The 25,253-nt window shown below is 39.8% G+C and overlaps 1 protein-coding gene across 1 annotated transcript in view; it reads right to left on the bottom strand.

Annotated features, from left to right (window-relative positions):
• Window positions 1–17,957, bottom strand: part of arfrp1 (ADP-ribosylation factor related protein 1) — a 60,930-nt gene extending 42,973 nt beyond the window's left edge. Inside the window, 2 exon segments of the mRNA XM_034167312.1 lie at window positions 11,298–11,385; window positions 17,769–17,957. Coding sequence (XP_034023203.1) covers window positions 11,298–11,385; window positions 17,769–17,861 — 181 coding nt within the window. The 5' untranslated portion in view covers window positions 17,862–17,957.
• Window positions 17,958–25,253: the final 7,296 nt, after the last annotated feature.

The raw sequence follows: 25,253 nt of genomic DNA, 5'->3' as shown, positions 1-25,253 counted from the left end.
TTCCCATTCTTGCTTGATGTACGACTTCAGTTGTTCAACAGTCCGGGGTCTCCGTTGTCGTATTTTGCACTTCATAATGCACCACACATTTTCAATGAGGGACACATATGGACTGCAGGCAGGCCAGTCTAGTACCCGCACTCTTTTACTATGAAGCCAAACAAAACACAAGCTTGGATGATGCATTCAATGTGTCTCGGTAAAAAAAATAAATAAATAAAAAATAAAATTCGATGCGAGCACGCAGTGAGCGATGTAATCACGATCTTGCCGTCAGTTGAATTGATGTACAATGAATGAATCGTATACACTCGCATCGCGCACGTGTGTATCTAGATCCCGATTCGTATTGATTAATCTCCACATCCCTAGTGCTGATTTTTTTTTTTTTTTTTAGAGGAAGATATAATATGCGAGGTCTGTGAGAAAAGTAATGGACCTTATTATTTTTTTCAAAAACTATATGGATTTGAATCACGTTGTGATTACATCAGACATGCTTGAACCTCGTGGGCATGCTGTGAGTTTTTTCACGCCTGTCGGTTACATCATTCGCCTGTGGGCAGTCTTTGAGTGAGGAGTGGCCCACCCTCTCGTCGATTTTTTCATTGTTTAGGAATGGCTCAGAGACTGCTGCTTTGTTTGATAAAAAATTTTTCAAAAACTGTAAGGCACAACTGAGTGGACACCATCGATAAATTCAGCTGGTTTTCGGTGAAAATTTTAACGGCTGATGAAGATTTTGGTCTGTTAGTTGTTTTTTACATTCTTTCAATGGTACGAATATTTAATAATTTGTTTTATATAACGGCTCCATAAATAGATCCTTGTCATTTTATATTATATTAATTTATAACAACAGAAAAGAGACTTACCTTTGGTGTTCCACTGTGACGTGTAGTCCAGTGATGCTGTGCACGGACTTCGGACGTCCATAAAAAAAGAAGACTTTGTGTAGTTCCTCAAGCCAGCCAAAAATCACATCAGCGTTTCATGTTAGCAGCTTTTCATGCATCCAGAGGCTTACAGCGGAGTGGATTTTGTGTGTGTGTGTAGCAGCGTCAGTTAACTCAATCAAATCATCATGTCGCTGTCCTGTGCACCCGGCTCGGTCAAGCTGTTGTACCTCCTCAGTGCAGCGAAAAAAAAAGTCACGTCAGAAATGAGTCCAGGTTTTCTTTCTCTCTTCCTGCTAACAGGACAGCACATTGGATTTGTTTTGTGTGTGTGTGTATCTTACAAGAATTAGCAGTGTCAGTTAGCTCAAATTATGCCTTAGGAGAGTCGTCTCCCTCCCTGCACACGCGCGCCACACACACACACACGCAACCTGGTCGGCGGTTGTGCGTGGAACAACAAAAATAAGTACTGTATACGGCCGCAGTGCAGCGAAAAAAAAATCATGTCAGAAATGACTCCAGTTTTTTGTTCTTTCTTCCTGCTAACAAACCTCCAGGCAGCACAGTGGATTTGTTTTGTGTGTGCGTGCAGCACGTGCTGGTGCATGTGATCGAGCGGGCGCGCACATACTCATGCACAAGCATGCGTGCGACATGTGCATGCGTGATCACATGTGCTAGCGTGCCCGAGGAAGTGCACATTTGCGTGTGAGCGTGCACGTGAGAGTGCAATAGTACCAACGTATGGAACCAAATTTGCACTCTAAATGGAACCAAGCCGCACTCTGAACTGCAATGCAACAACAACTGGGAGAATTAATCCATGTCATGTGACATACAAAAGCACCAATCCAATGACAAGAATCCACTCAGCCGTATATAAAGTGGACTAACCTGCTGAATGGTTTTAGAGAAGATATAACGTGGACTAACCTGCTGATTGTTTTGCAGAGAAGATATAAAGTGGACCAACCTGCTGATTGTTTTGCAGAGAAGATATAACGTGGACCAACCTGCTGATTGTTTTGCAGAGAAGATATAACGTGGACCAACCTGCTGATTGTTTTGCAGAGAAGATATAAAGTGGACCAACCTGCTGATTGGTTTGCAGAGAAGATATAAAGTGGACCAACCTGCTGATTGGTTTGCAGAGAAGATATAAAGTGGACCAACCTGCTGATTGTTTTGCAGAGAAGATATAAAGTGGACTAACCTGCTGATTGTTTTGCAGAGAAGATATAAAGTGGACTAACCTGCTGATTGTTTTGCAGAGAAGATATAAAGTGGACTAACCTGCTGATTGTTTTGCAGAGAAGATATAACGTGGACAAACCTGCTGATTGTTTTGCAGAGAAGATATAACGTGGACCAACCTGCTGATTGTTTTGCAGAGAAGATATAACGTGGACCAACCTGCTGATTGTTTTGCAGAGAAGATATAAAGTGGACCAACCTGCTGATTGTTTTGCAGAGAAGATATAACGTGGACCAACCTGCTCATTGTTTTGCAGAGAAGATATAACGTGGACCAACCTGCTGATTGTTTTGCAGAGAAGATATAAAGTGGACCAACCTGCTGATTGTTTTGCAGAGAAGATATAACATGGACTAACCTGCTGATTGTTTTGCAGAGAACATATAAAGTGGACCAACCTGCTGATTGTTTTGCAGAGAACATATAAAGTGGACCAACCTGCTGATTGTTTTGCAGAGAAGATATAACGTGGACAAACCTGCTGATTGTTTTGCAGAGAAGATATAACGTGGACGAACCTGCTGATTGTTTTGCAGAGAAGATATAAAGTGGACGAACCTGCTGATTGTTTTGCAGAGAAGATAAAGTGGACCAACCTGCTGATTGTTTTGCAGAGAAGATATAAAGTGGACCAACCTGCTGATTGTTTTGCAGAGAAGATATAAAGTGGACTAACCTGCTCATTGTTTTGCAGAGAAGATATAACGTGGACCAACCTGCTGATTGTTTTGCAGAAAGATATAACGTGGACCAACCTGCTGATTGTTTTGCAGAGAAGATATAAAGTGGACCAACCTGCTGATTGTTTTGCAGAGAAGATATAACGTGGACTAACCTGCTGATTGTTTTGCAGAGAACATATAAAGTGGACTAACCTGCTGATTGTTTTGCAGAGAAGATATAAAGTGGACTAACCTGCTGATTGTTTGCAGAGAAGATATAATGTGGACGAACCTGCTGATTGTTTTGCAGAGAAGATATAAAGTGGACCAACCTGCTGATTGTTTTGCAGAGAAGATATAACGTGGACTAACCTGCTGATTGTTTTGCAGAGAAGATATAAAGTGGACTAACCTGCTGATTCTTTTGCAGAGAAGATATAAAGTGGACTAACCTGCTGATTGTTTTGCAGAGAAGATATAAAGTGGACTAACCTGTTGATTGTTTTGCAGAGAAGATATAAAGTGGACTAACCTGCTGATTGTTTTGCAGAGAAGATATAAAGTGGACTAACCTGCTGATTATTTTGCAGAGAAGATATAAAGTGGACTGATTGTTTTGCAGAAGATATAAACTGGACCAACCTGCTGATTGTTTGTGGGCTTCAGGTTTGAAAACGGTCTCCAGCAGTTTCCGCTGTCGGTCGTTCTCCTCTTTTGAACGACAAAGTTCCTCCTCATACTCTGCTATGGTTCTTTCGTAAAGGCCAAATATCTCTTCAGCAGCCGCATTCAGTCGCTGCTTCACCAACGTTCTCAACATTTGTACTTTGGACATTTTCAGCACCTTTTTCTTCAAACGGCAAACTGTCCAACACACTTAGCTTAGGTGCTAACCTTTATCTCTCAGGCTAGCTAGCAAGCGAGGCTAAATCCCAAATCACTGCAGACTGATACATGAATCAGAAGTCAGATACTGAGGAAACGGACAAAAAAAAAAAAAAAGTCGACCGTTCAAAAGTGAGACAGCTCAGTCCTGTCTGAAGTCGCAATGACTTTGAAAGTATGACACAAACACACGCACGGGTTGAGTGAGCAGTGCCGGCACAAACCATTCAGAGGAAGGGGGTGTCAGCGCTCGGTATGTTGTGGTCGAAGACGGCCGAAGTTTACCGAACGCTAGGTGGCGAAAAAAAGAGAATATTTAGAGCAAAATCGTGCAAATGATGATACAAGCACCAAAGTTGGCGCAAATACTTAGACATTACTCTGTTGAAAAAACCGACTGGCTACTTGAATTTTCAATAGGCAGCCAGGTAGGGGTCAATTGAAGAATTACACAGGGGTCAAAATGAAAAATGCTCAAATCATTTTGAAAACTACACCACATTATTTGTCTGATCATAAAGATTCCAAAAGGTAATGGACTATATATAACTGAATGATCAGGAATTATGGGGTAAAAACAGCAAAAATGGTGACAAAGGTCAGTGTCAGTTTGTACAAAGGTCAAAAGTTAAAGTTGCTCCAATTTTGGTAAAACATTATGCAAATTATTAGCTGAGCAAACAGGGTTTTAAAAAGAAATAGTTTGGGCCGTGTATCATGCTTAGTTATCATGTTACGGGGTAACATATGTCACATGTCATAGAATCCAATGGCGTTGACCTTATTTGACCTTTACTTTGGGGACCAAACATTCAACACAATCAAACTATTCCATTTGTTAATCCTATTAGATCAACAATAATTTGTATCACTTTTTACCAAAATTGAAGGAACGTTAACTTTTGACCCCTGTACAAACTGACACTGACCTTTGTCACCATTTTTGCTGTTTTTACCCCATAACTCCTGATCATTCAGTCATAGATTGTCCAAACACAACATTTTTGGAATCTTTATGATCAGACAAATAATGTGATGTAGTTTTCAAAATGATTTGAGCATTTTTAATTTTGACCCCTGTCTAATTCTTCAATTGACCCCTACCTGGGCGCCTATTGAAAATTCAAGTGGCCGTTGGTTTGTTCAAAAGAGTAATGTCTAAAGATTATTTGTGCCAATTTGGTGCTTGTATCACCATTTGCACAATTGTTTTAGTTATCTGCTGCACTAAATATGCATAATGCAAAATAAAACATAAAACAAAATTATGGCAGTAAAATCCCTCAATGTCAAGGATCATAAACTTAAAAAAAAAAAAAAAAAAAAAGCCTCTCATCAATGTCAATGATGATAACCTTTTTTTGTTGTTGTTGTTTGGGGTGGGGGCTAAGTGTTCTTAATGGCTGCTTTGCAGTGAAACTTAGGCTACTGTCACTTATGTGTGCAAGCTGTTTCTAACAAATAATAATAACAAAATGCCTCCCTCATCACTTTTTTTTCTGATGTCAAGGATGATAAACTATTTTTTAATGGAGCCTAATTGTTCCCAAGGCTGCTTTTCAGTTAAACTTTTTAATATATTGTAGCGATCGCTGGGCTGGTCGCTAAGTCTGTGAACTGCGATGCTGCAGTGCATCATGGGAGTACGGGGTTTGGGAGTTTTAAGTGTTGTTATTGTGTTTCATGTTAGTTTAATAGTGTGGTTGGAGTTATTGATTTAGTGTGTTTAATAGTCCAGTTGGGTTAGTCAAGTTTAGTTAAGTGTTCTGTTGTCGCCATAAGTGAAAATTTATTACGTTTGATGCTTTCCACCATTTCCCATGTTGTTGGGGTTGAAAAATAGAACACGTGTATACTGCGCATTATAAAAAGTTTCACTGCAAAGCTTCGAAACAATTAGGCCTCATTAAAAAATAGTTTATCGTTCTTGACATCAGAAAAAAGTGATGAAGGATTTTTTTTTTTTCAGTAAAATTTTGAAGTTGTGAAATTCCCCTTGTAATATGAATTAACATACGTTTATACCACTCAGTTCATGTCATGTGGCCATCAGAAAGACAAGATTTATTTATTTATTTTATCTGAGCACAATAAAACAATTAGAAAAACATACATCTTGTGGGGACTATACATTTTCATACAATAAAAGCGTCAAAATACAGAGAAATAAAGTAAGAATCACAAAACAAAAAGAAGTAGCAGGAGGTGCAAATATGCTTACATCCACTTCAGAGATTGTGCATTGTGTAATTTGGGAGATATTTAATATAGGAAGTGGGTGTCTACCATGACAAAAAACCCTCACCCCATGCAAAAAAAAAACAAACAAAAAAAACCCCTGCAATATATACTGTAATTTTAACATCTTTTGAAATATTAGAATGTAATTGTTTTGACTTTTTATGAACCCTGCATTGAACACAACATTCACGTTTATGATATATAATGCTCCTGACTTGGTAGTACCTGTTTTAGAGAAGTCACAAAAGCTACATAAGTACTGATATTATTACAGTGATCATGCAATTACACATGTAATTTCAAGTCACAGCATGGCAAGTTGTAGTAAATCAAGTGTCATGGCCAAGCCAAAACAAGATCTCAGGCTAAAGAATTTGATAAAACCTTTGACAATGGTTTATGTTTTTAAAGTTTTTGAAGAGCATGGCCTCCTCCTAAATTCTGTTCTTCACACAGTGTGACTGAAATAAAACCTTTGTGAAAGAATTGTGTTTTTAAAGTTTTTGAAGAGCATGGCCTCCTCCTAAATTCTGTTCTTCACACAGTGTGACTGAAATAAAACCTTTGTGAAATGGACAAACTTTACACATAGCGAAATAGCCAGATAATGGAAAACAGACCATACTTTGTTACATTCAAGGAGTGGGAGGTTATTTTCAAGATATAGAATTAATTTTGATGCCAAAATGCTAGTATTAATATTGTGAATCATTTCCCAAGTGGATGTATTGAAATTCTGACTTGTGATTTTACCACCTCCTGCTAAAAAAGAAAGAAATTGCAAGGATCACCTAGAAAGAGAACCTTTGCTATAATTCAAATAAACAACAAACAAGATATATCCCCACAGATATTTCTAGCTATTTGTTGCAGCAGCAAGACAAGCCGCACATTAAGTGACAAGTAGCTCATCTTGTCGGTACATGGCCATTTTCAGCCACAGCATACTCACCACCGAGCGCTGACACCCCAACCACCCATTTTCCGAATGGGTTGTGCCAACACTGCACACTCAACCCGTGTGTTAGGCTCACCCACTCCTGGTAGAGCTTCTTTCTGTAATTCCTTCCCACTTTAATCATCAGCATCCAGCTTAACGGTGCTCTACTGTTCCTTTTGCTCCAGAGTGTTGACCACACTTCATCCTTTCTGCTCCATGTTTTCAAAGTATTCCTTCTCCACCAGCTGTTGATTCACTAAGTCAGGTGTGCTCATCTTATCAACCAACAGAGTTTCATCCCAGAGATAATTCCATTTCAACACATTTGTGATAAAGGTTCAAGGTTTGGTTCACAAGCATGTGTGTGTGTCATCTGCTCCACAAAATAATCTGCAGCTACTATATGAGCTGGACAGCTGCAAGTGGACAAATGAAGCTACTGCTGAAGCTGCAGTTTCTCTGGTTTCTCAGTCAATACAAGAAACCAACACTGTGGTGTAGACAGACAGACGTAGCATAGAAAGAGTGAAAATGATTTATAAAATAGATATCAGTGTTGCAGGGCAGCACGGTAGCTTAGTGGTTAGCACTGCTGCCTCACAGCGAAAAGGTTGTGGGTTCAATTCCCGTGGTCTTTCTGTGTGGGGTTTGCATGTTCTCCCCGTGTTTGCGTGGGTTTCCTCCGGGTGCTTCGGTTTCCTCCTACTTCCAAAGACATGCGGGTTAGGTGGATTGGAATCTTTAAATTGTCCGTAGTGTGTGGTGTGTGTGGGTGGTGTGTTTGTTTGTCTGTTTGTGGCCCTATGACAGACTGGCGTCCTGTCCTGGGTGTACCCCGCCTCGCGCTCTATGGCTGCTGGGATAGGCTCCAGCCCCCCGCTACCCTTAATTGGACTAAGCGGTAGAAGATGAATGAATGAATATCAGTGTTGCAACGATTTAACCTGTATTACAGTATTAATAGTGAAAATTAAAAATTATGTTTATGGGGGGTGTCAGTCAGGTACTGTGCAGTTTTTTTTTTAAAGCTCAGGGGAAAGAAGCTATTCAGCGTCCTTGTATGTGCGTGCAAAGTCCTGTAACATCTGCCAGAGGGGAACTGTTCAAAAAGATGGCGTGCAGGATAAGTGGGATTTCTCTTTGAGGCCTTCATCTGACATCTGGACCATGTCTTCAGCTTCAGGCTGCTACTTGTTGTCCATGTATCAAGTTGCAAAGCCCTCTAGCACGTTTCATGCAGCCGCTAAAAGTCAGGACACCCTCTACTGTGCACCCGAGGAGACGCTGAGGAGGAGAGCTTGTGAAATCCACTTATGCTCAGCCTTAAAAAAAACAAAACAAAAACTAACAGTGAGCAGATAGGCAACATAATTGTGCATTTTTGTGATAAAAGTGTGAAATTTGGCACATATATTCTAAATTAACTGTTTACTTTCAGATGGAGGCATGCTATAGCTGACCCCTAATGACATACAGGGGTCAGTGAAGACTTACATAGTGGCCAAATTATAACAATGTTCCAATTGTATTAAAAGGTATACCATATTATTTGTCTGATCATAAAGATTCCAAAAAGGTATAGTTTGGACTATCGACAACGGAATATTATGGGGTCAAAACAACGAAAACATTGACAAAGGTCAATTTCAGTTTGTACAGGGATCAAAAGTTAAAGTTGCTCCAATTTTGGTAAAAAGGGATGCAAATTATTGACTGAGCTAATAGGATTAATAAATGGAAAAGTTTTTACTGTGCTGAATGCTTAGTCTCCAAAATAAAGGTCAAACAATATTGATGTCCATTGGATTCTGTGACATGTGACATATGTTACCCAGTACATGATAACGAAGCTGACAGATGGTGCAAACTATTACTTTTTAAAACCCTTTGGTATGACTGTGAACTAAAAGTCAGCAAACTAGAACCTCAAAAATGCAGGACAAGAGTAAAGTTCTGAAGTTCCAAGGTGCTTTAGGGGAGGTGATAGTGGTTAAGGTGTTGGGCTTGAGACCAGAGGATCCTTGGTTCAAATCCCAGCCTGACCAAAAAATCACTAAGGGCCCTGTCCCACTGGCGTTTAGGAGGATTTGCGTATGAATTGCACACAAAATTGGCCCATATTCACCAAACAAGTCTACAGTGGTATGTAAAAGTTTGGATACCCCGGATAATTTTCATGATTTTCCTTTATAAATCATTGGTTGTCTGGATCAGAAATTTCAGTTAAATATATCATATAGCAGACGAACACACTGATATTTGAGAAGTGAAATGAAGTCTGTAGTATTTATAAAGTGTGCAATAATTATTTAAACAAAATTAGGCAGGTGCATAAATTTGGGCACCCCTGTCATTTTATTGATTTGAATACATTTAGCACTAATTATTGGAACACAAAATAGGTTTGGTAAGCTCACTGACCCTTGACCTCCTTACACAGGTGAATCCATTCATGAGAAAGGGTATTTAAGGTGGCCATTTGCAAATGTTTCCCCACTTTGCATCTGTTCTAATGAGTGGCAATATGGGAGCCTCTAAACAACTCTCAAATGTCCTGAACATTAAATACTCTATGACCCGACATTAAATACAACCCCAATTCAAATGAAGTTGGGATGTTGTGACAAATGTAAATAAAAACAGAATACAAGGATTTGCAAAGCCTCTTCAACCTATATTCAGCTGAATATGCCACAAAGACAAGATATTTAATGTTCAAACTGATAAACTTTATTGTTGTGCAAATATTTGCTCATTTTGAAATGGATGCCTGAAACATATTTCAAAAAAGCTGGGACAGTGATATGTTTACCGCTTTGTTACATCACCTTTCCTTCTAACACTCAATAAGCGTTTGGGAACTGAGGACACTAATTGTTGAAGCTTTGTAGGTGGAATTCTTTCCCATTCTTGCTTGATGTACGACTTCAGTTGTTCAACAATCCAGGGTCTCCGTTCGTTGTCGTATTTTGTGCTTCATAATGCGAACCGCATTTTCAATGGGCGACAGGTCTGGACTGCAGGCAGGCCAGTCTAGTACCCGCACTCTTTTACGATGAAGCCACGCTGTTTTAACACGTGCAGAACGTGGCTTGGCATTGTCTTGCTGAAATAAGCAGGGACATCCCTGAAAAAGGCATTTGTTTTAATGACAGCATGTGTTGCTCCAAAACCTGGATGCACCTTTCAGCATTGATGGTGCCATCACAGATGTGTTAGTGCCCATGCCATGGGCACTAACACACCCCCATGCCATCACAGATGCTGGCTTTTGAACTTTGCACTGGAAACAATCTGGATAGTATTTTTCCTCTTTTGCCCGGAGGACACAATGTCCATGATTTCCAAAAACAATATGAAATGTGGACTCATCAGACCACAGCACACTTTTCCACTTTGCGTCTGTCCATTTTGAATGAACTCAGGCCCAGAGAAGGTGGCGGTGTTTCTGGATGTTGTTGATGTATGGCTTTCACTTTGTAGGATAGAGTTTTATCTTGCACTTGTAGATGTAGCAACGAACTGTGTTAACTGACAATGGTTTTCTGAAGTGTTCCTGAGCCTACGCGGTAAGATCCTTTACACAATGATGTTGGTTTTTAATGCAGTGCTGCCTGAGGGATCGAAGGTCACGGGCATTCAATGTTGGTTTTCGGCCTTGCCGCTTATGTGTAGAAAGTTCTCCAGATTCCCTGAATCTTCTGATTATATTATGGACTGCAAATGATGGAATCCCTAAATTCCTTGCAACTGAACGTTGAGAAACATTGTTCTTAAACTGTTGGACTATTTTTCACGCAGTTGTTCACAAAGTGGTGATCCTCGCCCCATCTTTGCTTGTGAACGGCTGAGCGTTTTTGGGGATGCTCCTTTTATACCCAATCATGACACTCACAATTAATGTCCTCAGTTCCCAAACGCTTATTGAGTGTTGTTAGAAGGAAAGGTGATGTAACATAGTGGTAAACATACCACTGTCCCAGCTTTTTTGAAATATGTTGCAGGCATCCATTTCAAAATGAGGAAACATTTGCACAAAAACAATAAAGTTTATCAGCTTGAACATTAAATATCTTGTCTTTGTGGTTGAAGAGGATTTGCAAATCATTGTATTGTGTTTTTATTTACATTTCACACAACATCCCAACTTCACTGGAATTGGGGTTGCATAATGGTGCTTTGATAATACTGTGATCTGGTACAGACTCCCATCAAAGCGCCATCCAGTGGTTATCTTAGAAGAGAATCACAGGTTTGCTTGAGTACATTATACATTACTGACCAGAGTTTGCTACACTGAAAACAAGCAGCAATAGAGTAACAGGAGTCATGTGTAATAACACAGTATTCACTTTCTTGACAACATCCAACATTCATCAAGTAACACAACAGATGAGAGATGAAAATCCACTTACTGTTTAGGCCAACAGTCGTTGTGATCTTTGACAAATTAATTCCCTTGTAGTTCTTACTGAACTTTGTTTTTGTTTGTTCCAGAAAGGTCTGCCAGGACACAAAACACTCAAATTAATCAGTGGACAAATCAAAAGACACAAACAGATGTGTTAGTTAGTCATATGTTAGCGTGCAAGCAAATAAACATGTCTACCCTTCACAGCTGAAGCAACCAAGACACATCCAATGTGAAAACACTCTGGTTGGAAGTTAAGAGCTCATGTGACACATGAAGGGGGGGATTGTGACGTTACCTAGTTCAAGACTTGTGCTACATCTACCACCTCAAGGAATCCCTGGGTCCCAAATGATCACTCACTGATATAAATTACTCACTGAAGAGGTGCCCTCAGCATAGATGTAGTTATTGAGATGTTGTGACATCACGTTAAAATGACCTTAATGAGGTGATCATCAATCATACCCCAAGGTGTTCCCATTTAATACAGAGAAATTTCATATAGCATATTTTTTTACCCTCCAACTCACCATTTGGTATTATATAACGGCTGAGAGGATCCTTGTCATTTGATTGGTGGGTTGTATGTCACAGGACATTGATTATTCATATCATTTGCTATTGTGTTACACTTACCATGCAACAGTGCTTTTAAGCGTGGAATTTGGTTCTCGGTTCACGGATTATCATCTCGTTGCTGCTAAAAACTGCACTCCAGTCATCATCTAGCTCAGTGAAAGATATCTGAAGCTTTTGTACAACAATCATTTCAACATAAATTCAGCATTATTTCATCATAAAAGACAGACAAAGTGATCAGAGCGCCGCGGCTACACGAGCTGCTGGCTGATGCAATCAATGCGCGTCGGTCATTTCAAAGCGTCACAGATTTTCACCTTGTTTCTGCTTAAAATGGCCTCATTTTTCTTTAAAATGACTTTAGAATGATTTAAGAGGTTTTACCTTGTCATTTGATGGGTAAATCTCCCATTAATCCATCTGATCGCCTTGGGTGAATAAAGTCTGTCTTTAGACAAGCGGCTCAGCTCCGAAATGACACATGCGCAGTAGAGGCAGGGCGGAACATTCGGTCTGCGACACCCAACCACTGCAAGCACTCATACTACCGGGGCTAGCTTTTGGCTAAACATGATAGAGTTTGTTTTGCTGATGGACAAGGATTTTAATGAGCTAATCGATGGTGCTAATACTTCTAACACACACACACACACAAAACAAATCCACTGCACCGTAAATCATCTGGAGGCATGAACAGCTGTCAGAATGAAGAGCTGGACAAATGTCTGATGTAATTTTTCACTCAACTGAGCATAAGCCAGTCTGTACACAAAGTCAGTGCACGGCATCACGGACTACACCATCAGAGTTGTTCTTGCCTGACAACAATTTAGGATTCCTATTTAAAGTTTCCTGTTGGACCAAAATGTAAGTCCCTTTCCTGTTGTTCATAAATTAATAAAATATCAAATCACAAGGATTTATTTTAGCCATTAAGTAAAACAAATAATGAATGTTTTTCATACATTCAATGGAACAAATATTTCATGAGGTGAAAAATGGAACGTTCCATTCAACGAGGCAATGACAAATTGTGCATAGCAGAGATAACCAATGTTCTGTGAATATTAGCTGAAGGGATGTTAAAGTACATTTGTGAGTACTGCCAATTTTTTTGGGGGGGGGGGGGGGGGAGGATACAACAGACTCTGAACTTTGATATCTGATGTCACAAGCCCTGACGAGGCAGCAGTGCGTCTCGCTGTACGTCTGCAAAGGCAAGTGCCGTTTGCTTTTAAGAACGGAGCACATTTCTGAAAATAAATAAAAGTACTTTATTATATTTGGGTCAGTTTGGGTCCTTCGATGGAGTCAGTTTGGGTAAATCATCACACTGCTATAGTTATTTGTGTTAGTTTGTCACCATGTATTTCTTTTTGTACTGATCATGTAATTCTATTCTCAAGGACCAATAAGTGCCCACACTTTATTTTGTTTATCCTTTAATTAACATTCTGTGGCATCACTTGTATACAAAACCATATAATAATGAATTAAATAAAAACAAATAAGTACAGTATTTTCGTGGAAAAACGTGAAATGTCCCTTTCTTACATTTTCGAAAAAAAAACCAAATTGTTAGAAATCTGAAAGTGCATTTAAGACCATGTTAAGGCATTAGTTAAAATGCATGACATTTTTACAACTGTAGAATGTTTAAAAAAAATAAAATAAAAAAAAGACAATCAGTGTCAACACTCAGTCGAATTATTTCCCTCAACTTTTCTGCCTTAACTACAGAATTAACTGAACCGGAGGCTAACTTCAACGCCGTGAAATTTTACACGTTATCTGTTTGCTTAAGTGCGGAAGAAATAAGCCACTTCAGCATCTCGGGCGCACGGGGGCTGATGGGAAGGCATTGGGACAAAGAAATGTGCGTGCTTGATGGCGGACGCGTATTCAGCGTAATATCGCTCACTACTGAGTGCGGTCAATGGCATTTCTCATCAAAAATAAGCATAATAAATGTTTTCCAGTACACTGGACTGTGTTGTTACGGAAGCGTATTGCATTCACTGCATAAAAAAAAAAAAAAAAGACAGCTGATCTCATAATTCCGAGAAAAGATCAGGTGTCTAAATTGTTTTATGTATATTCTTCCGTACTTCCAGTCCCTCAGTAAAGAGACGGGCTGAGCTCAGCCGATGATAACACACTGCAATTAAACACAAAGTGTAGATTTTCCCCTGAAGTGCTCCTGGATGAATGTCCAGGGAGGAGCACGGGGCGTCTTTCAGCTTTCACTCACACAGCCCCACCGATCACTGAGGGACACAGCGGGGCTCACTCCCACCTGGGCGCATGCTAGTCTGTGGTCCCCGTGCCCCGCCTCGCTGGAGGAGTTTCATTCATCCAGGAACAGTTTAGGGGGAAATCCACACTTTGAGTGCACCGTGGTGTGGCTCACAGTGCAGTGTCAGAGGTTAAGTGGCCGATTTTCGATTATGACTCGGGAATTCTCACGCTTGTTTTTACCGAGGGACTGGAAGTACGGAAGCACATTATATGGAAGCGATTACACACTAGAGGTGGGCGGATCGATCCCATATCGATACCAACGCTGGTACTGATACTGAACGATCCTCGTGTAAGAAGATTGATACTCAAGCTTTTTTTCCTCTCCCTCACGCACTGACTGCTGCGCACGCAGATTCATCAAAGTCTATTCTCTGTCGGTAAGAGCAGCGCTGCGCTGTGTCACACAACACGGAGCAGCGCACCCTTGTATTGTGGTTTGTCAGCCCTCTACCTCAGGAGACTGTGTTTTAAGTTGTGTTGAGCGATTTTTTTTTTTTTTTTTAAACAAAAATGTTGATTGTGATAATAAAGTTTTGTTGTCACGTACAATGTTTGGCGAAATCCTATCCTCGATCTTTTGGATCCTTTGGATCTATGAAGCTTAAATATGAAAAAGTATCGGTATCGGCGATACTGGGCCTGTATTTACTTGGTATCGGATCAATACAAAAATTCCCAGTACAGTCACTTGCCCAGTTCCGGATCATTGCCAGTTCCGGATCACTGCTGTAGTTTTTGCGCCGCCGTTTCTCGTAATCAGCACGAATAAGCTAATACTTGGTATCAATGGAAAGATTGATGTTTTGTCTACAAACGACCACAAGCTCGACCGGATCCAGCCATCCTTGTGATCAGCAGAGGAATCAAAACATCCCGGTGTCTGCGGTGTGCGCGCTTTTTCTCACTGACTCATTCCTGCAAGTTTTAAAGTAACGATCTCTAAGACGTAGCAAAGGTGAGTTAGCCATTCTGTGTTTTTGGTTCTAGAGTGAGAAAATACTTACTTACTTGGGTAGAAAATGTCAGTGTGTTATGTCTTGCTGTTTAATTGCTGCACGCATTTATCTCTGACGCAAAAATTTGCCGGTTGCGGATCACTGAAGCAGCAGCCTCATGTCTGTAGTTGAGTCATGTGGATATTGGGGGTCATCTCAAAATCACGAATGGGCATGAATGTGGGGGCTTTTACTTTTAATTTGGTAGAAATCTCACCCCCACACTTCATTTTTTGCTCGTAAAAACGTATAACGGCGCCTTCGAAACTAAGTAAATTCTCATTTAATAAGTATAATTTCTATCATTTTCTGTTCAAAATACATTCTCGAGCACAGTGTGTATCATTCTGCATTAAAGGCGCTCCAGCCAGATGCCAGGAATGCCCCCAAAGTGACACAGAGTGTCATGATCTGGAACCGGCAAAAGTGATCCATTTCTGGCAAATGTTTGCACCACACATAATGTGGCTTCACACTTTAAGTAGAAGCGCTACTCCACCCAGACTTTTTCAGATAAATAACATCCAAATACCCAATACAACGATACACAATTAAAGGACATTCAGCTTCATTATGGCTCCATATAGCGGGACATTAAAAAAGGTGATCTGGAACTGGGCAACCGTCTGTATCGCCCACCTCATCTCTCTCACACACACACACACACACACACACACACACACACACACACACACACACACACACACACACACACACACACACAATAAATAACATAAAAATAGCCTAATCTCGTAATTATGAGATCCTGATGTCGTAATTACACTCAACAAAAATATAAACGCAACACTTTTGGTTTTGCTCCCATTTTGTATGAGATGAACTCAAAGATCTAAAACTTTTTCCACATACACAATATCACCATTTCCCTCAAATATTGTTCACAAACCAGTCTAAATCTGTGATAGTGAGCACTTCTCCTTTGCTGAGATAATCCATCCCACCTCACAGGTGTGCCATATCAAGATGCTGATTAGACACCATGATTAGTGCACAGGTGTGCCTTAGACTGCCCACAATAAAAGGCCACTCAAAGGTGCAGTTTTATCACACAGCACAATGCCACAAATGTCGCAAGATTTGAGGGAGCGTGCAATTGGCATGCTGACAGCAGGAATGTCAACCAGAGCTGTTGCTCGTGTATTGAATGTTCATTTCTCTACCATAAGCTGTCTCCAAAGGCGTTTCAGAGAATTTGGCAGTACATCCAACCAGCCTCACAACCGCAGACCACGTGTAACCACACCAGCCCAGGACCTCCACATCCAGCATGTTAACCTCCAAGATCGTCTGAGACCAGCCACTCGGACAGCTGCTGAAACAATCAGTTTGCATAACCAAAGAATTTCTGCACAAACTGTCAGAAACCGTCTCAGGGAAGCTCATCTGCATGCTCGTCGTTCTCATCGGGGTCTCGACCTGACTCCAATTCGTCGTCGTAACCGACTTGAGTGGGCAAATGCTCACATTCACTGACGTTTGGCACGTTGGAGAGGTGTTCTCTTCACGGATGAATCCCGGTTCACACTGTCCAGGGCAGATGGCAGACAGCGTGTGTGGCGTTGTGTGGGTGAGCGGTTTTCTGATGTCAATGTTGTGGATCGAGGCGTCTGTTATGGACGAAGAACACAGGTGCATTTTATTGATGGCATTTTGAATGCACAGAGATACCGTGACGAGATCCTGAGGCCCACTGTTGTGCCATACATCCAAGAACATCACCTCATGTTGCAGCAGGATAATGCATGGCCCCATGTTGCAAGGATCTGTACACAATTCTTGGAAGCTAAAAATGTCCCAGTTCTTGCATGGCCAGCATACTCACCAGACATGTCACCCATTGACCATGTTTGGGATGCTCTGGACCAGCGTATACGACAGCATGTACCAGTTCCTGCCAATATCCAGCAACTTCGCACAGCCATTGAAGAGGAGTGGACCAACATTCTACAGGTCACAATTGACAACCTGATCAACTCTATGCCAAGGAGATGTGTTGCACTGCATGAGGCAAATGGTGGTCACACCAGATACTGACTGGTATCCCCCCCCAATAAAACAAAACTGCACCTTTCCGAGTGCCTTTTATGTGGACAGTCTAAGGCACACCTGTGCACTAATCATGGTGTCTAATCAGCATCTTGATATAGCACACCTGTGAGGTGGGATGGATTATCTCAGCAAAGGAGAAGTGCTCACTATCACAGATTTAGACTGGTTTGTGAACAATATTTGAGGGAAATGGTGATATTGTGTTATGTGGAAAAAGTTTTAGATCTTTGAGTTCATCTCATAGAAAATGGGAGCAAACCAAAAGTGTTGCGTTTATATTTTTGTTGAGTGTATGAGATCTTTTCTTGGAATTACGAGATCAGTGGTCAAATGTTTTTTTTACCCAGTGAATGCAATACGCTTCCGTAACTGACAGCTGCGCACATGGCTTTGTTTGTCTCGATAGCCGACAACCGCCGCGCATGCGTACCTGTAATGATGAAGTGGCTTATAGTGTTAATACACACTATAAAACCACTTTTTCCAAACAAATTTCAAGCAACGACGTATAAGTCATTTCAACTTACCGTTTTCCCTGCGTTATCCAAGCCCAAAATTAAAACGCAGTATTCGTCTTTCTGGAACATATATTTATATAATCCAGATAATAGAGTATACATCTTGAAGAAAACAAAGCTAACTCTTGGTAATCTTAGCGCCCGAGCTGAGTCCAGCTTCCATGTGAAGATAAACAAAGCGAAAAGCGCCTCTGCGCTCGCATGAAACCCAGAAAAAGAAAAAAACCGCGGGAATTCCTAAGTAGTTATTATTAAATACATACACTACAATAACTATGAATAAAAGCAACAATGTGCCTTCTTTCTCTAAAACTGTGAACAAGACTTACGCTTCTTCTTCACCGATCTTATAGCAGTTAGCAATTAATACAATCGTGCATCATCGCCACCTACTGGAGTGGATCCGGGATTTGACTACAGCGCATTCTGCAGTTCAGAACTTTGGATCAGAGAAAGACAGAGAAAAAATCAGCACCATATGAATCCACATCAATAAACCTAAACAGTTTAAACAGCAGGTATGCAGAACAACACAGCAGCTCAGTGCTGATCTCTGCAACGAACACTTTAGTCACTCCAAAAAAAAGCACTACAGCAAAAAAGCACTACAATTAAAGCACTACAATTTCACTGTCACCTCTGTACTTTTCATAACTTCCACCTGCTACAGGGAATGCTGTACCTTTTTTCTCTGCACCTGAACCAACACATTGTCACACCCAACTCATCATATTTTGACGTAAAACCCATTTTGTTTGAATGTCATTATGTGGGGGACTTGGGTAGCTCCTACCTGTCCCTTAGTGATACGAAGGGGCTGCCCAAGTCATCACATACAGGTGCCGGTCATATAATTAGAATATCATGAAAAAGTTAGTTTATTCCAATAATTCGATTCAAAAAGTGAAATGTATATTATATTCATTCATTACACACAGACTGATATATTTTAAATGTTTATTTCTTTTAATTTTGATGATTATAACTGACAACTAATGAAAATCCCAAATTCAGTATCTCATAAAATTAGAGTATTACTTAATACAAAAAAAAAAAAAAAGGATTTCTAGAAATATTGGCCAATTGAAAAGTATGAACATGAAAAGTATGAGCATGTAAAGCACTCAATATGTAGTTGGGGCTCCTTTGCATTGCTGGGTCTGGCATGTTGCATCTTCCTCTTCACAATACCACATAGATTTCTATGGGGTTAAGGTCAGGCGAGTTTGCTGGCCAATTAAGAACAGGGATACCATGGTCCTTAGACCAGGTACTGGTAGTCCTGTTGGAAACTGAAATCTGCATCTCCATAAAGTTGGTCAGCAGCAGGAAGCATGAAGTGCTCTACAACTTCCTGGTAGATGGCTGCATTGACCTTGGACCTCAGAAAACACAGTGGACCAACACCAGCAGATGACATAGCACCTTAAACCATCACTGACTGTGGAAACTTTACACTGGACCTCAAGCAATGTGGATTCTGTGCCTCTCCTCTCTTCCTCCAGACTCTGGGACCTTGATTTCCAAAGGAAATGCAAAATTTACTTTCATCAGAGAACACAACTTTGGACCACTCAGCAGCAGTCCAGTCCTTTTTGTCTTTAGCCCAGGCAAGATGTCAAGTCAGCAATCTTCCCCATGATTGTGTAGCCTACAGAACTAGACTCAGAGACCAGTTAAAGGCCTTTGCAGGTGTTTTGAGTTAATTAGCTGATTAGAGTGTGACACCAGGTGTCTTCAATATTGAACCTTTCACAATATTCTCATTTTTGAGATACTGAATTTGGGATTTTTATTAGTCAATTATAATCATCAAAATTAAAAGAAATACACATTTGAAATCAGTCTGTGTGTAATGAATGAATATAATATATGTTTCACTTTTTGAATGGAATTACTGAGAAAAAAAAAAAAAAACGACTTTTTCATGATATTCTAATTATATGACCAGCACCTGTATAGTACTGATACAAAGAGGTACTGACCAAGCCTAAATATGTGATGAGTTGGGACAATGTGGAACCAGAACAGTCTTCTCAAGTCTCCTCCAAATCTGGAAACACCAAGTGTAGCTTCCCCGAGCTATAGTGCAGCAGATAGAGAATATTTAGAGTGGAAATCCTGCAAATGGTGATAAAAGCATCAAATTCGGCAGAAATACTCCTCAAACAATCCTCTTTTGAAAAAAAACGATTGGCCACTTGAATTTTCAGTTGGCGTTCAGGTAGGGGTCAATTGAAGAATTACACAGGAGTCAAAATAAAAGATGCTCCAATCATATTGAAAACCTATGCCATATTACTTGCCTGATCATAAAGATTCCAAAAAGGACAGTCTGTAACTGAATTCTATGGAGTTATGGGATAAAAACAGCAAGAATGGTGACAAAGGTCAGTGTCAGTTTGTACAGGGGTCAAAAGTTAAAGTTGCTCCAATTTTGGTAAAAAGTGATGCAAATTACTAGTTGAGTTAACACGGTTTTAAAAAGGAATAGTTTGGACCATGTATCATCCTTACTTATCACGTTACGGGGTAACATATGTCACATGTCATAGAATCCAATAGACGTAGACCTTGTTTGACCTTTACTTTGGAGACCAAGCATTCAGCACTGTGAACACTATTCCATTTATTAATCCTATTAGCTCAATCAATAATTTGCATAACTTTTTACCAAAATTGGAGCAACTTTAACTTTTGACCCCTGAACAAAATGAAACTGACCTTTGTCACCATTCTTGCTGTTTTATCCCAAAACTTCATAGAATTCAGTAACAGATAGTCCAAACTATACCCTTTTGGAATCTTTATGATCAGGCAAATAATGTGGAATATTTTTCAATATGATTGGAGCATCTTTAATTTTGACCTCTGTGTAATTCTTCAATAGACCCCTACCTGACCACGAATTGAAAAGTGGCCAATCAGTTTTTTCAAAAGAGTAGTGTCTAAGGAGTATCACCATTTTTTTTTCATCACCATTTGCACAATTGTTTCAGTTATCTGCTGCACTACTAGCTCTCATAGTACTTTTTTTGCCAGTGCCCTCACTGTAAGTGTGACTCAGCAAATATCTCTGTGGCCTCTGTTGAGACTCAGATTTTTTTTGTTAAACCTTTGGGACAACAGTTTTAGAATTCCTGGATATTCCTGTGGATATCGTTCTTCAATGATGTGAAGTCTGCGGTATAGAAAATGAGTGAATGGCCTGACTTAAGCACTGTGCAGATGTTTTAACAAGGGCTGAGATCAGAACTTGAGAAGGTCATTCCAAAGCTTAAAGTGAAAATGCTTGAACCAGTCCACAATCTCCTTGGACTAACTGTCACAACGTTCCGCCCCATTGTGTCTGTCAAAAATAGCTAATGGTTTGTGGATTTGTTGAAGAATTGTGATGCTTCTTTTTCTTTGTTCAAGTGGACAAATTTTCTTCAAATTGAAGGTGATGATTTTGAAACAGGAACTTTTTTCTTAGACAACAGTCTCATTCTATAGTGATGTCAAACTTGTTTAATTGCAGACAGTGACACTGATTTTGCAGCAGCTTCATGGCAGGCCTGTACCTCCATGGTTCCTGACCATCTGAACCAATTTCCTTTCAGCTAAGGTTTGTGCAAGTGCATATTTGAGGGGGGAAGAAGCTATTCAAAGAAAGTGTTGTTCCAATATTACCCTGACATTCAGGTCCATGAGTGAATGTAAACCTTTCATCACAGCTGTACAGATAAATGTCACAAAAGGGATCAGATATCAGCTGGAGAGGGGAAATCTGCATTGACTATGTTCATCACTGCACATTAGCTCTTCAACTGATGAAAAGTAGTTTGGAAAAAAGGTTTTGTGGACAGTGCTTACAAACCAGCTTAAGGCTACAAGGAACACAGATTTAGAACAAACGTCACCTGTACTCTGTGAGCTTTGTGTCACCCCGAAGATTGTGTAACTTCCCGGTTGGTTGACTCCCATTTCGTCTACTTACCATTTGGTCTCCTCCCAGTTTGTCGACTCCCATTTCGTCTACTCTCAGAAATGTAGAGTAGTGCCATTTCGTCTACTCTCGCATTAGGTTAGGGTTAGGGTCAAGTAAAAGTTGAATTTTAAGTTTCATTTGCATAAAAATCCAAAATAAAATGGGAGTAGACAAAATGGGATTTATGTATTTTCTAAGAGTAGACAAATGGGAGTAGACCAACGGGGACCTAGCTGTAGATGAACTGAGAATTTAGAGTAGACGAAATGGGACTGGACCAACCAAGAATAAAACGAAGATTGATACTCAAACCATTTGAGCACCATTGCATCATCATGTCAGTTAAAGAGACATAGAATTACAGAGATTAAAGTTGTCCATCACAAGGGCAGATTTGCGCTGACACCATCCTGAGACAAAATTAAGGTTGTGGACGCAAGATATAAAATATACTGCATCCCTGGAATACATGTGCACCGTGTTCAAAAATCAATTTTTAGAATGTCTGTTTTTTCTCCTTGTAGTGAGTCCCTGTGTGTTCCTGTCCTTTCTGTACTCTGCAGGAGGAGGGCGGTGGGTCAGCCAGCTGTGTTTGAGTGTAGATGTCTCACAGCATGGTAACGCCACAGCGAACAGAGGCCAGTTTTACAAACATATTTTTAAAGTTTTCTTTTCTTTCAAAGTCTGCTCTGAGTGTCTCTGTGAGTGGCCTCGCTTTGGTTTAAACTAAAAACACAGCTGCAGACCTATGACGCATCAACAACACACACAAATGCTTTTTCTTCTCCCAAAAATCTCTTTTGAGGACGGCATGACATAAAATTAGCTGATAAAACCTTCTTACCTCTCAGTCAGGTCGCACTTTACACATGAATACACAAATTTTGATTGTTCTTGCTCAGAGACGACAAACCAGGAGTGAATCCAGACAGAAAGAGGGTGTTGATTAAACGTCCACTTTTGAAGACATTTTTCATACTGCTACTACTACTAATATAACAACTAAAATGTTTAAATTAGTATTACCCTGGGCCCAAGTTTTACTATAGTTCTGGACTAAGTTTTATTGATGAGCCATATAAAAATAAGTTCATTTCATTTATCTTTTCTGCATAAGTTTAGTGGGATATGAAGCAATATCTTTTTTATTTAATGCCTAATCTCAGCATTACTGAGTTGATTTGAGTTACTAGCTTTAAAATCAGATTCATTAGGATGAGAATGAGGAAAGCCAAAAATATGAAAATGATTACCACGCTTGTGGTTAGTAATTATAATCAAACAAACATGTTGGCTGTGATATCAATTTTTGTTAAAGTCAAAGAAAAGGGGAAAATGTGTAAAAGAAAATTCAAATACAACACACATTAAGCAGTACAACTAAACTGGGGGTGGGGGGGAGATCGGGTGAGAAAATAGTTATCAAAAAACCCTCCAGAATGCATCCTTGGACATCAAAACCCCTAAATTTTAACCCCTGCCAACAAAGGCCCATCCCCTCAAATTACAGATCCTGACTACAGGCCTGAAATTTGAATTGGTACTGAATGAAGCAAAAGCCATAGAAAAGCTTTCCCCTTAAAATGTGTTTATCCTGAATGTATTTAAACAACGTGCACGAGGGTGAGAGACAGTGTACACCCTGGACAGGATGCCTGTCTATCACAGGGCTAAATCAGGTCACTGCCAGTTAATGTCAACAATTTTATCTGGTAAAAGTGAAAGTTGCTAAGGAAAAAAAAAATGTGTGCTGTGTGTATAATTTTTGACCCTGTGTTGATTCCAGAAAGCTCCCCCCCATAGCAGCACTATTGTGACATCATGTTTGCCCTAGAGAAAAAACAGTTCAAAGAAATCATTTAAAGCCCAGCGCGATTTCCATGATTTTCCTTTAATATGCATATGTCGCAGACATGAATGAGTGAAGCTCATCAGCATCTCACCATGTCATTTAGGCCCTTCAGACTTTATTACCTCTGCCAAAGAGGTTGTTTTCGGTCGCGTTGTTGTTTGTCTGTCAGCAGGATAACTCAAAAGGTTTTGAACGGATTTTGATGAAATTTTGTGGAGTGGTTGGAAATGACAAGAGGAACAAGTGATTAAATGTTAGTGATGATCCGGATCATGATCCGGATCCAGGAATTTTTTAAAGGATTCTTCACCATTGTGGGATAGGGGGAATTTTGACATTCTAGTTTCTAACTAAAACAAAAACAAGGCAGAAAGGCTTGAAAAAAAATTAGGGTGTAACATAGTCAAATGTTCTATCAAACAACAAAGTTTGGTGATGATCGGATCTGGATTCCGGATCTGGTGATCCAGAATATGCAAAAATAGAAATAAAATAATAATAAAAATAGAAAATGTGTCAGTGTGAGGTGACAAATGAAGCTAGAGATGCACAACTAACACCAAATTGTAGCTGAATCTGTACTGATTCAGCAAGGTGTCATCAGATTAGATGTAGCTTTGATGTAGGTCTGTAATTTTTATCATAGGTACACTTCAACTGTGAGAGACAGAATTTAAAAAAAAAAATCACATCATAAGGCAGAAATGTTTAGTGCATGCATATGCAGAATACATGTGAATCTTTTGAAACATAGCATCCATGGGAATTTTGGAGTTAAAATCTGCAGAAGACAAAACCCTGCTGTGAATGAGTTAGATTACACCACCACTTATGTAGTTTTATTTTACTCCAGGAAACATCTAAAAAATATAAAAAAAATAAGATGCCACTAAATATGAGCTACATGCAGTTATTTTGCTGCAATTTGACACCAACACCACCAACAAAAGAGCAAACAAACAAAAAAATCTCAATGAATTAAATTTGGTCCAAATGTCTCGTTTAGGGACTCATGGCTGTAACATCACAGACCAGCTATATATTAAACGTGATTTTGGTGAATCACAGTTGAAAATATCTGCATTAAAGATTTGTCAAACCGATGTTCCTTAAAGTCATGTACATGAAAACCCTGGTTCAACAGATTTTAGGTTGAAATACAGTAACTGATGCATAACATTTGAACTAACAGCATCCTACAAATATGAACAATTGATGTTAAATTAGAAGAGAACCTGTCCACTGGGTATCAATATTTGAAAACACAATAATAATAAAAAACAATATTAAGCTAACACAAACTTTATTCTGACATAAAGGCAATTTTGTCTCACTTTGTTTAGGAGTGCAGGAAAGTGTATTAAATCAGTTCACTCAGAGTCACCACAGCAGATCCAAGGTGGATCTGCATGTTGATCTAGCACAAGTTTTACACCGGATGGCCTTCCTGATGCAAAACCACATTACATGGAGAATGGGCAGGAGTGGCCTAGAACCGCTGTGGAAACAAGCACACCTAAAGCTGTACCGCCTTTCAAATTTTACAAAACTGACAACTTTCTGCTGAAATCCAAGCAAGCATTTTTTTAACATGTTGCAAAATTCCACTTCATTTAAATAGAGACCATATTTATTTTACGCTGTCTGCAGGAAGAAGCATGCTCGCGCATGG

The sequence above is a fragment of the Thalassophryne amazonica genome, chromosome 3 (genome assembly GCF_902500255.1).
Source record: "Thalassophryne amazonica chromosome 3, fThaAma1.1, whole genome shotgun sequence".
Lineage (NCBI taxonomy): Eukaryota > Metazoa > Chordata > Actinopteri > Batrachoidiformes > Batrachoididae > Thalassophryne > Thalassophryne amazonica.
The sequence above is the reverse complement of the archived record's forward strand: the minus strand, read 5'-3'. Positions and strand labels throughout refer to the sequence as shown.